This window comes from Zalophus californianus, chromosome 1, assembly GCF_009762305.2.
Source record: "Zalophus californianus isolate mZalCal1 chromosome 1, mZalCal1.pri.v2, whole genome shotgun sequence".
NCBI classification, from domain to species: Eukaryota; Metazoa; Chordata; class Mammalia; order Carnivora; family Otariidae; genus Zalophus; species Zalophus californianus.
In genome coordinates, this window is record NC_045595.1 from 34937871 (window position 1) to 34951199 (window position 13329).

General features: G+C 39.8%; 1 protein-coding gene across 1 annotated transcript in view; it reads right to left on the reverse strand.

Moving 5' to 3' along the window:
• Nucleotides 1-13329, reverse strand: part of SUCLG2 (succinate-CoA ligase GDP-forming subunit beta) — a 276998-nt gene that overhangs the window by 209904 nt on the left and 53765 nt on the right. The window contains exon 2 of the mRNA XM_027586886.2: nt 4115-4256. Coding sequence (XP_027442687.1) covers nt 4115-4256 — 142 coding nt within the window. The remainder of the gene's footprint in view (nt 1-4114; nt 4257-13329) is intronic.

The window sequence follows — 13329 nt, forward strand, 5'->3', positions numbered from 1 at the left end:
ACATACAGACCACCAATAGCCAATAGACACATGAAAAGATGTTCATCATCACTTAGTATCAAGGAAATGCAAATCAAAACCACAATGAAATATCACCTCACACTTCTCAGAATGGCTAAAATCAACAATACAAGAAACAACGGGGGTTGGGGAGGATGTGGAGAAAAAAGGAACCCTTGTACACTGTTGGTGGGAATGCAAACTGGTGTAGCTACTGTGGAAAACAATATGGAGGTTCCTCAAAAAGTTAAAAATAGATCTACCCCATGACCCAGCAATTGCAGTACTGGGTATTTACCCAAAAAATAAAAATACAAAAATACAAAAATACTAATTCCAAGGGATATGTGCCTTTCTATGTTTACTGCAGCAATATTTATAATACCTAAGATATGGAAGCAGCCCAAGTGTCCATCAATTGGTGAATGGATAAAAAAGATGTATATACATATATACACACACCCATATATATATAAATATATAATGGAATATTATTCAGCCATAAAAAAGAATGAAATCTTGTGATTTGCAAGGACATGAATGGAGCTAAAGAGTTATCATGATAAGCAAAATCAGAGAAAAACAAATATCCTATGCTCTCACCCATATGTGGAATTTAAGAAACAAAACAAATGAGCAAAGGGGGAAAAAAGAGAGACAAGTCAAGAAACAGACTCTTAATGATAGAGAATAAATTAATGGTTACCGGAAGGAAATGGGCTAAATTGGTGATGGGGATTAAGGAGTGAGCTTGTCGTGATGAGCAGGAGGTGATGTGTGGAAGTAATGAGTCACTATATTGTACACCTGAAACTAATATAACACTATATAACTAACTGGAATTAAAATTAAAAATTAGAGGGAAAAAAAGATAATTGGAGGAATCTCAGATGGGTGAGTAGGGGGAGATAAGAGAAAGTTTTGAGCAACTGAAAGATGACAAATTCCATCTGGGCCAGGAGAAATGGAGACATCCGTAATCAGACAGCCCATAGGCAACCAGGAATGTGGGTTCAGACACAAAGAAAGAGCTTTGTGAGGTAATCCATACAGAAAATCCTGGAAATCATAGGCATGACTAATACCATTTGTTTTCAAAATATTTTATATATATCATTGTATTTCAAATACATCCAAATATGAATAAAGTAGAAAGGTAAACAAATACATTTCAATCATTTACAAACTTCTCAAATTAAAAAATGAGTTCTCTTAACACATTATCCAGAGAATACTGATTCTCACATCTGATTTGTCTATAAATTTGAATCATGACAGCTGTGAATCTCTTGGAATCATATGCTGATAATAATGATGATGGTAGCAATAAATTCTTATTTAACACTTACCATATGTTAAGTATATTGTCCTTCTCTGCAATTTTTCTCCTTTAAAATATAATTGTAGGGTAGATGTTCCATTTTCAGGGCAATCAGATATACATGTGATCCAGCTTGAACCTTAACCGCAAATCTATTTAGTAAAACTTGTGCTATTGGTTCTTGTCTATCCTGTAGCAACAAGCAAGTTAATGCTGTGAAGTTTTGCCAGATTCTTCTTGTTTTTCTCTCTCTAGCCAATCTCAGTAACTTTTATATTTACAATCTACTCGTTTCATTTTTAACCAACTAGACTTGGTACCATCTCTTCTTCCAATACTTTAAATATTCCCTCTGATCAAAACTGTCTATTGTACAACAAAAGCCAGAGGAGACCTTCTTCCTCCAAAACTCCTCAGTGAGTTACAGAAGGATGACTCATTCATTCAGGAAATGGGGGGCTTGGATTCGTGCTCTAAATTCCCTTTTTGCTCTAAACAGGATCAGAGAAGCACTCCCATGGCCACACCACTTAAATGAGTATCACAGGTAGCACGGGCCAAGGTACAGACACAGCTGGGTCAATCTCAATCCTTCTATCCACTTTGATTTTCTTAAAACCCCTCCTCAAGAACCAAAATGGCTTTTTGAAAAGTTTATTTTAATGTTTTTAACTTTACTTCTATTTAAATTTGCTTTATTGTCTGTGTCTTTCCCTGCCTTCACTCAGGCCCCAGCATATAAATGCCACCTTGTTATAATTCTGTGCAAAGCAAAAATTCTGTCTTACAAACACAGTATACAATGCCCAACCACAAAGCAGTGGCTAAATAAATGCTTATAAAACACCAGGGACTAAGAAGTCAATTAGTTTAGTAAGCCCAAAAATCTCCATTCAAAATCTGAAAGATAAGCCCTCTCTGTTGTGCTCTGCCTAACTGGGGAGGGGATAGTAATCAGTTGGCTTCCAGAATTCCCTGAGGGACTCTTGGACCTGGAATACTAGTATGTCAGCACATTTGTGGAAATAATAGGGAAAATGAAGACCAAAAGACCGACTTGAACTTTACATTTCTTTGTTCTCATTACTCATTCCCTAACCCAAAGGAGTATAAAACAAAAATGATCCTTTCATGTAAAAGGGTTGGAATACTAACGTTTACTGAGTCTATTCCCATAATGCACAGAGGAGCTCTCATCCAGGTGTTGGTTGAATTTTACCATTTTTTTTCCACCATGAAAACCAATTTTGATAGTTTTTGAAAATGAAACCAATTTCCATTTCTTAAACTATAAGTCACTCCCAATTTCTACATTGAGCATCTGAAAATTACAAATTAATTTCCTTTTAGAATGTAAGTTCTGAAAAGAAAGAGGGCTTGCTTATCTTCCACAGCTGTAGCCACGGTGCCTAATACATGTGGCTGACAATCAATAAATATTTGTTGAAGGGAAGAATAAATTTCAACTGACATAACATAGAAAGGATCTGTCATATAAGCATCTGGCGGAACTCTGTAAGAGAGATAAAAGAACAATTACTAGCTGAAGTACCTCGTTACTCACTCTTAAAAGAGCATAGAAAATTGGGAGATTGAAAATGGAGCCCACCTCTATCTTGCACTCTCAAACTTTTGCTACAGCTGCCTGGCAAGGGCAGTTAGCAGATGCTCCATTGTTTATTTCTAGTGGGAAGCCACCACTCTCCAAGGCTGCAGGCAAAGAATACACATGCACATCCTTCCAGTGTCCAGATCTATGCTGTCCAATATGGTAGCCACTAGCCCCACGTATCCACTGAGCACCCGAAATGTGGCTAGTGTGAAAGGAGATGTGCTGGAAATGTAAAATACAAACCAGATTCCTGAAGAGCAGGACAGAAACCGGATGTACACTATCCCACTGAAAACTGTTTTACATTAATTACATGTTAAAATGATAATAGTTTGGATATACTGGGGTGAGATACACTGGGGGAAACAAAATATATTACTAAAATTAACTTCACCCATTTCTTTTTAGTTCTCTTAATATGACCTAGAAAATTGTTACTTATGTGGCTCATGTTCTATTTCTACTGGACAGCGCTAAACCAGACTGACAGTAAGAGAGTCTCTATACCGCTAGAAGGAATATTCATGGAAAAAACAGCTGGATCTGATTCCTAATTTCTCAATCTATAATTGGGAAATAAGGTAGATTTTCTACCACATACCAATGTATAGTCTCCCTTAAAGGCTCACAATAGCACTTGGAGGATAACATAGTAGCTTTGATTTCTAGATAAGGAAACTGAAGCACAAAAAGGAGAAGGCACTTATAACAAAGTTACAGAGCTGGTAAATGGGAAGGCAAAACCCTGATGCAAAGTCAGCCTGGCTTTCAAACGCATGCACTCTCTAGTCACTCAGAGAGAACTTTCTTCATGTTCTAGAGGCGTAAATAAGGATGCCAACCATCCTTCCTGCCTTACCTTGCTGTGGCTTCTCTTTGACACTCTACACTATTCACCCTTAGTTCTCCCAGCCACTAACCCACAGATCAAGAGAACCAAGTCAAATAATGGTGGAAAAATTCAGAAAAATTACAAAGTGACATCCCATACCCTGCTATCTTGTAAAAAAGAACCAAGTTTTCCTAATTGGGCTTTTTAGCCTTTGTAATTCAAAAGCTCTCCATCATATTTGTCACCATTAGTATAACCCGCTACAAAGAAATTTACCTATTGGTTCACTGCTACCAGTGAGGTCACTAATTTGGGCAAGTGTTATTTCACCTGTTGTGAATTAGCTTACTTAGTTTCTTAGCAGCCTCCAGAGCCTCCTTTGCAGTGTCTGCTACATAGAATCTTTGAACTCTGACTCCGTGGTCTGACATCAGTTTCTTGCTCTGGTATTCCTGCAGGTTTAGCCATCTTCGGGGGGTTAACTGAACTGCCTAGAGAAATTGAGAGAGAGAGACAGGTAAGAACACTTAAAAATAACAAGAAAAATAAAAGGCAACACATGTAGCCAGTCTTACAGGTACCCTCAAATGACAATCAGCAACAGGTTTTTTTTTAAAAGGAAAAAAAAAACCTACAAATTCTTCATGCTTAATTGTTTTTCTAATCAAAAATGTTAAGGACAACTACACATACAACAAATGGATGCAGGTTTAAAGAAATGGTGAGAACTGAATAGCGTCTATCATCAAGTTAACAAGAATGTGCCAATGTCAATATCCTAGCTTTGACACTGAACTGAAACTAAGTAAGATGTCAACATGAGGGCAAGAGGGGGAAGGGTACATGGGACTGTTGCACTTCATTTGCAGTTCCCTGAGGCTATAAGTATTTAAGAATAAAAGGTTATTTTTTAAAATGTTAAGAACTCGGAGCACCTGGGTGGCTCAGTCGTTAAGCATCTGCCTTTGGCTCAGGTCATGATCCCAGGGTCCTGGGATCGAGCCCTGCATCAGGCTCCCTGCTCCGTGGGAAGCCAGCTTCTCCCTCTCCCACTCCCCCTGCTTGTGTTCCCCCTCTCACTGTGTCTCTCTTTGTCAAATAAATAAATAAAATATTTTTTAAAAAGTTAAGAACTCTATTATATAGGATATGCCTCCCCCACTGCCACCCCAAATAAAGTTCATAGCATTATTTTAATAACTGTGTGCATATCGTCAATCATTGTAAGGTATCAGAAAATTTTTTTAACACTTTGAGGTTTGACGGACCACAGATTAATCCACTTCTTTACCACAATTTTTAATAGAAGCTAGGCACAGTCATTATGTGTTTAATGATATTATCTCTTTCACACACCAAATTTGAGGATCGTAATCTGAAACAATCATCATTAATTAAACTACTTCCTAAAAACTGCAACTTGTGTATTAAAGTAACTTTGTTTAAGCATCATGTAGAAGTGGTTTTCCAATATGTACTATCAGTTAGTTCTTAATCTGTGCTGAAAGAAAGTAATCAAAGAGCAGAATAACATGAACAAATAAATTCTTCTCATTGTATTCAGTAAAACCAAAAGCATTCCTGATTGAATCTACACACCCCATTTTTTAAAAGAGAAAAAAGTGAATATACCTAGTTTAAGCTCATTTCCAGCCATGAGTCATGATGCAAAAACAAACACACACACTACTCACAAAAGGTAAGATAACAATGCCATTAATGTACAAACCAAAAAATCAGTCACACAACTTGGTCACAGGATTGGTGGAGGAAAATCATCTGACATACTTCCTAATGGTTTCTGTCAATGGCCTTGGTGGATGGCCAAGACAATATCACACAGACCATTAACACATCCACAGGGCTTTACAACATGGAACCATTAGGTTTCAGGACCTCAAATGTGTCCTTCAAATGGCACTTTCTTCTGGAATCTCCAAGCTACAATGCATTCATGGATCTCTTCTGGACCAGGGACATTCCAAGAAGACTTCAGAACCTTACAACTAAACTGGATTTTACTCAAGGGCAGAAAGTGTCTTCAACTTCTTTGTATTCTAAAGAAGAATGTGATGGTGCTTGGCATTTGGAAAATACTCAAGAAATACTAGTTAGATGGCCAAATGAGTAAGGCCTGCCTTTGTCCTTTTGTTCTCAACTACAGGTAATTTTTCATTTCCAGAAAGTGACTTTCTCTAAAAATAGAAAAGTAAAAGTTCTTCAGACCTTAAAAAAATAATCATCATCTACATACTCTCGTAAAAAACTCAAATCTCAACATAAATGAGCCCAAAGAAATCTCTCTGTTCCAGCCTTCCGAACACTGGTAATGATGTTTTAAATGTTGAAGTTATCTACACTTCATCTTCAGAAATAAATAATATTGGAGTCAAAATAAATTATCAGACAAGCTATGCTCACATCATATACTGTATGATTTATTAACTGCTCATGATTAATCTTACTTCTGAATTTTTAAGTCTTGATGAAACATTAGTAATTTGAAAAACACAAAATATCACACACGAACATACTCATTGACTTAAGAGTCTTAATAACACATCGTATAACAAATGTACCAGGAAAAATTCAAGTCTCAGGCATTTAGTGTAAGCTTCCTAATGAAAGAAAAGATTAAGCATGAGATATATACTATATTCTAGGACCACTTTTAAAAGGCAGATGGGGAAGTATCAATAGATTAAGTTTATGTTGACACATCAACTTAAAGCCATTAACAGAAGAAGAAAAAAAGAACTACAGTTTGAAAAGAGCATGTGAGAGACTAAAAACAGCCACTAAAAACAGTGTGGTCTGGTCAATTCCTTTTCATTAGAACACTGGCCGTATTAATTTTGGATATGTTAATGCAATCTGCTGCAAACTAATTGCAATTGATCCAAAGACCAACTTCATAGACATGTAATACATATTGACCGTTTCTGCATTGACTCAGATGAAAGCCTGCTTAAAATCTGTTGCTCTTAAATTGAAAACCAACACAGTGAACATAGTTCCAAGCCACTGCAGATACCCAAGCTATCACTCCACAATCATCTTACAGAATAATCATCTACCTTTGTCAAACCTAAGCTCAGAAGAGTAGGGCCCGTGGCTGGGTCTAAAACTTCATCAATTCAACTGCATTTTCTAAGAATCTGTGGTATATCCAGAGAGGAAAATGTTAAGTCTAACTGCATTTTCAGGGGGAAGAAAAAAAGGAGAGAAATTTACTAAGTGGATGGTGTCAAGTATGCTGGAAATGTAATCAACTGCTAAATCATAAAAGCAATAATAAGAATAGATTCCTCTCTTATTACGGAGCATTGGCCATGTGCTAGGCATTCTACTAAGCACTCATGTTATCTAACAGTCAAAACCATTGTGAAAAGTGAAGTAGTATTATTTCTCTCTGCAACTGTCATTAATGCAAACCAACCAATACCGTTAGTCTTCTTCCTTCTAGATACTTCCCTGCCTTAGATGAAGTTAGGTGCAACTGTGTAACTAGTTCTGGTCAATAAATCATAATATATATGGCGAATATATATGGTGTAACTCATGTGGGCCAACATTTGATTACCAACGCTTCTCCCTGTAAGTTCTCTCTCTCTTGACATGGGGAATGGGAATATTTTCATTGGCAGCTAGCCTATCAGTCAGGGGTCACAGTGAAGACAGACACACTCCCAGGTCACTCACAATGAATGCGTAATGAAAAATAAACCTCTGTGGATTTCCAGCCACTGAGATTCTGGAGAATACTTCTGACTGTGGCAGAGCCTAGCCTATCTGTAGCATCCTGACTAATAAAACCATCTTACAGATCAGGAAACCCAGGCTGAGGGTTAAGTCACTGGCCAAAGATCACAGGCAGCTGTCAAGCAGCAAAATTTCCCTAATCCACACTGTTGATCCACTGAGTCATACTGTTGGCTCCCTGTGTTTATATTATGGTCCCACCACATTCCCAGAGGCCCCTTGGTGATAAAGACTGAGACCAGGATAGTGAGATTGTGTTCTTCTCCTCAAAAAGCCAGAAGTCTGCCAGGAATGGAATTCTCATGAAATGCTGGCACAGTGCTTGCTAGGAAAAATGTAACTTTGGGAGGGAGGTAGGGAGGTGGAGATGTGCTAATTTTAAGACACTAGAATGGTAGAAGCAGTTTATTTGAACTCATAGGAAGAGCTACCTGTTAAAACCCTAGACTTGTATCTTCCCAGGGAATGCATGTACTCCGGAATATGAGCAATGGAAAGAGTTTAAGGACCATTTGACCCAGTACCTTTCAATACTTTCTGCCAGTTACTTGCCCATTTGCCTTCAGGTCAATCCCTAAGCTCTTTGCCAACTGACTTCTGCCTAAATTTGAGACTCCATTCAGAGACTGAACAATGAGAAGAAGACATCAGGCTGCTTCTTCCTCTTTCTGAGTCAGGCTTCAGGTCCCCCCAGAAAACCCTTCCTCCATAATTCTAGCTCCCACTGTCTGCCCCACCATGACTCCTGCACTCATCAGCTGGCCCTAGACTCTGATAACACCACCTCCTTCCACCCCTCAGGCTCGCAGAGGATTCCTTTTGTTGCCATTCTCTGGGTTGCCTTCCCAGTCCCTCTTTGCCTGCCAAGAGTTCTAACACCTTTGTCAGTAACTGTCTCCCCCTGTTAAATCTATTAAACAACGTGGTGCTCCACAGAGCCTGAAGGTGCCCCCTTCAAGGCACAGGAGTGGAAGGGCAATGGCAGTGGCCCACTTATGAAGGTGACTTTGGGACCCCACTCCGAGGCAGTTTCTCAGGCAATCACATGTTTCATATACTGGGGTTCCAGAGTATGGAAGGACTAGTGGGGACCAACCTCCTCATTTTACCGTCAGGAAACTTGAGGCCTAAAGATGGGAAGTAACCTGCCTAAGGATCCTCTAGTGAGCCAGAGGCAGGAGGAAAACTAGACTAATCCCCATTTTCTGTTCTTCTTTCATACAGAGTTTGGCAAGTGACCATATTAGGAACAGCATCATGTTCTCAAAACAGCTGGGGTGGGTGGGCACCTGGGGTGAGTTCCATCTGGACATTCATGCTGACCTTTCCAAGGCTCCCTTCCCTTCCATGTTTCTTCGCCGGAGCAAGCATTTCCAAGCTTGGACGGAAGTGGGAAATACAACTTACAAGAAAAGCACGGCATAAAGATTTAAGGGCCTGTGGGAACAAGGGAGCAGAGGCAGAAGAAAAAGAATGAAAAATGAGGGGAAAGACAAAGAGAGCCAAGAGATAAAAAGACAATGACTAAGCAGGCAAAAATTCACAAGAAAACTCCAAGCACAAAATTAGACAACTACAGAGAAAAAAATGACACGACCGAGAAATCATCCTTCGCCCCATGGTTTTAAAATTAGAGGTGTAGAGACTACTGAAATAGCAGCACAGGAGGAGAAAAATCAATAAAGGGAGTAGAGAAAATGTCATCGAGCTGGGCGCCCCCCAAAGGGAGACTCGGTGAGCCACATCTGCCCACTGGCTCTGCGCGCCCCCTCGGTCTTTCTGCACACAGCCTGATGCTCCACAGCAAAGCTTCTTCCCTCAGGAAGGTAGTTGAGTCAAGTCTTAGGAAGAGCTGTGGACCCACTAGTAACCAGGAAAATAGAAATTAAAAGAAAAACGAAGGTTTCATGATGTTACTGGTGAAGGTATGGTGAAATGCGCTTCCCCACACACTACCCATGCAAAGACAACACCAGTGTGACCACCTTCAAAACCAATCTGACAGCACTGATGAAAACTCAAACAACCACTGTTGAAAGTTCTGAACTGGAACATCTCCTTTTGGGTGCTTAACCTAGCGAAACATGTACTAGGGATATGTACCAGGATCTTGTGTACTGTGTTGTGTATAATAAAGGATAAAGTTGGACGGTAATCTAGATGCCTAGCAAATAGGAAATAGGCTGAACAAACAACAATGCGTTCTAACAATATGAAGCATTCAAAATATCTGTGGCAACACAATAGCACCCAGTATGTGGTCCCCTACATCCTCAGTTCTTTTGTAGAAAGGGTGCCAAAACTCTTAAGCAACCACATACAACCCTCCAGGATCCTTTTCCTTGGCTGTGAGGTCCTGGGAGCCACGTGGGGAGAGGGTAGAGTCACAGGGTTGAAGCAGCCTGGATTACTGACTTAACTGAACAGACTACTGCCTTGGCCCTGGAGTCACCAGACCCACATTTGCATGAATGAGAAATAAACCTTTGATGTGTTTACCACTGAGATCTTGGGAATAACTTGTAATTGCCTCATTGACTAGCCTAGACTGATAAGTATGAACGTCCTAACATTGATTGTTCTCCAAGGCATATTACTGAAAGAAAACAGCCAACTTCTTTCAATATTTGAAGTACAATAACATTTATATGTCTGACACACATGTCCACACACAAAGCAACATTCTCTATCTTTTAAGAACTGGTATAGGTATAAGTACATGTACAGGGAAAGGTCCAGATGAAGCTCACCAACTCCATGCCAGTAAACTTGAGGAGGACAGACCAGAAATGTGGCAATTAAAGGGAGGTTTACCCTAATTTATAATTTTTAAGACAATTCTCATAGAAAAACATTCATTTATTATTTGTGCAATGAAAATCAATCTACTTAGAAACAACATTGAGAGGGAGTAATCAAACCTAGGCTTTAACCCAACTGCACAGCCTGGAGCATCTATTAACTTGTCTTGGAAATGAAGGGCTTGCACCCTTACTTCAAGGCAGCAGAATTCTCCAAATGCAGTGTGAAATCAAGGCGGGGGGAGGGCAAAGGCATGCATTCTCTGTTACATAGAACGACCACCCCAATATAAACGTCTGCTGTGAGATAGGAAGAGGCTCTTAAACCTCATTTCAAGCTCTCAACAGCAATGACGACAGTGGAATACAAACAAGGAATTAGCTGTAAACTCAGAGGAAAATATATTCCCCTCTCGTTGCAAGCATGGCAAGGAAGGCAGATGCTCAGTGGGCTGTGGCAGGCCAAAAGTTGGTATGTGTTTGTTATATTTTAGTTTTTGCCAATGTTATTCTGTATGTAAATTAGCACCCATAAATCTACCTTAGTCACGTTACCGAGGAAATAGTAGGCTTCAAATAAACATGTTGGTGCCATGAAAAGACAGATATAACTCAATGTGTCTCAATATGGGTATCACAAAATAAAAGACCTGCTTGCTTAAAACAGGCTCTGATGAAGATGCCACTTCACTATCACTCTGTATAAGAGATTCAGTGGAATCCTGTTTATAAAAGGAAAATTATAATAATAGCAGCAATAATAATAATAAAAATAATGGTACTTTTCTGTTTAATCCTGGATGCAATTCTATCAACTCCTCCTTCAGAAAGACAACATGCTAAAAACACAAAGAAAAGCAACATCGTGCTAGAAGCCTAAGCCTATGGAAAAAAAAATGACGTCAGATGTGGAAGAAAGCATAGGAACCTGGGTACAGACACTTTGTTACAGTTTACTGGATGTTTGGGCTAAAGTGGGGGGCCTTCATTTGGAGTCACCTTTGGAAATACAGCAACCTTTTTATCTAGAACTGGAATGCTCCTGACCCTTCTCCATTTAGGTGACCCCCACTTTGCACAGTGTAAGGAAATGGATTAACCAATTAGTGCTCTGTGGCTGAGTTTGTATGCTCTAGCAGGTGCACAGAGAGACCATGAGCACTTACAAAATGGAGGAAACAGGCCCATCCTCATAGGCTGCTCTGAGGGTTAAATGAGTGTGCAAATCTACTGGAATAGTGCCCAACAGATCATAAGTACTCAAAAGAATGTTTTGCCATTATTATTCTTTAATGCAGAAGTACAAAGAGGGAGGGAAAGTATAACATGGAGACAGTGAACAATCCCTAAAATAAAAATAGTAGGTGATCCCATAAATGATAAAGAAGCACTCACAGTGTCCTGCTGTTCACTTTAAATGCATCTGGGGAAGTATTTTTAAACTCTAATAGTGAAATCTCTATACTTAAATCACTCAACAGTCACAGAAAGAGAAAGGACAGTAATTTACAAAAGGAAGGACCAAAGCTCACACTTAGTAAGCAAATGAAAATGTGCCATTTGAGCTAAGTACGTTGACTTTCCATCTCATTTGAGCCAGGGTAACTCCCACCTCACAAATGAGCAAATGTGAGGGTCAGAGAGATTAAGTAACTTGTCTGAGGCTACTCAGCCGGATAAGTGATTCAGGATTTGAATCAAAGTCTAAAAAACCCATGGGCTTTCTATTATTCCAAATGATTGATTATTTGGGGGGGTCAGTCTGTGAATCCAAATCAATAAAAAAGACTTGGAAGGAGCCAGACAAAAACCATACTGCCACTCCCAACCTAAAAATACAGTGTTCCATGTAAAAGGAGGGAAGACAAGGCAGCAGACACAGTGAGAGTTAACAGAGGGGGGTGCGGACGGAATGTGCCGGGGGCTGGAGAAGCAAAGTCGAGTTTCCTGATGAAGAGGAACAAGAGTTAGGCTCTCCTTTATACAAGAGCAGAATCAGATCAGATGAGGAGCCCAGGTCCGCTTCCGCTCCTCGGGCACTGTGTCTCTGACAGCAACACACCCGTCTGCCTGAAGACCCCACAGTAAGGAGGGAGCGGCATCTGTTAAAAATAAATAACCTGTCCTACCAGGAAGGAAATGAAAGTTCAACTTGCAGACCATCCAGAAACTGGATCATAGTGTTTATGATTAGGATTAATGCTTCTTGGGGTACCCTGACAAAATCTTCTATTTTTAAACCAAACCAAATCCTAGCTGACATGCAGCAGTGCCATGAAGTTACAGAAATTCTACTATACACTTGACAAGCATTACCTCATTTAATTCTCCCAACAGCCCTACAAGGAAGAAACTGATAGCCCATTTTACAGATGGGCAAAGTAAGGCTCATCAGAGAAGTGAAGTGTTGCTAAGACTAACAGAGACGTTTAGAGGCAGGGCCATTTTTCAAATGCACATGTGCCTGACTCCAGCAGTCTGCTCTTCAGTGAAACGCTAACAGTGAATGCCCCCGCCCCCAGTCCACAAAAGTGGGTCTTGAGCAATGAATGCGGCCGCAGGAGAAACATGAGGTCGTGTACAGATTTCACTGCAGGAAGGTACAGAGCTGTCCTGAATATGAGGCTGGAGGGAAAAATGGGAAGCTCTGAATGAAAGGCTCCTGGATGGGTTTCACTAAGTCAAAAGAATTAAGATTCTCAGAGATACCACCTTGTTCTTTTTATCCTAGGTTCAGCAGAAAAGCAGCATGTTTTTTTTAAGGAGCAAAGAAATGTAAAACTCTTTGTAGTAAGGACAAATGCCCAAAGGAGAGTTCATTCCATAACTCTGTACTGTGGCTCTGCGAGCAGCAAGAAAGAAGGGGAGGGAAAAAAATACAACCTTGATAGACATTAGCACATTAACACAACAGCAGAAACAAATGTATAAAAGGCACTAAAAATAGTGAACAGCATCATTTCGAAAATGCCTGCCCATCCCCTAGTGTAGAGGGTTTAGG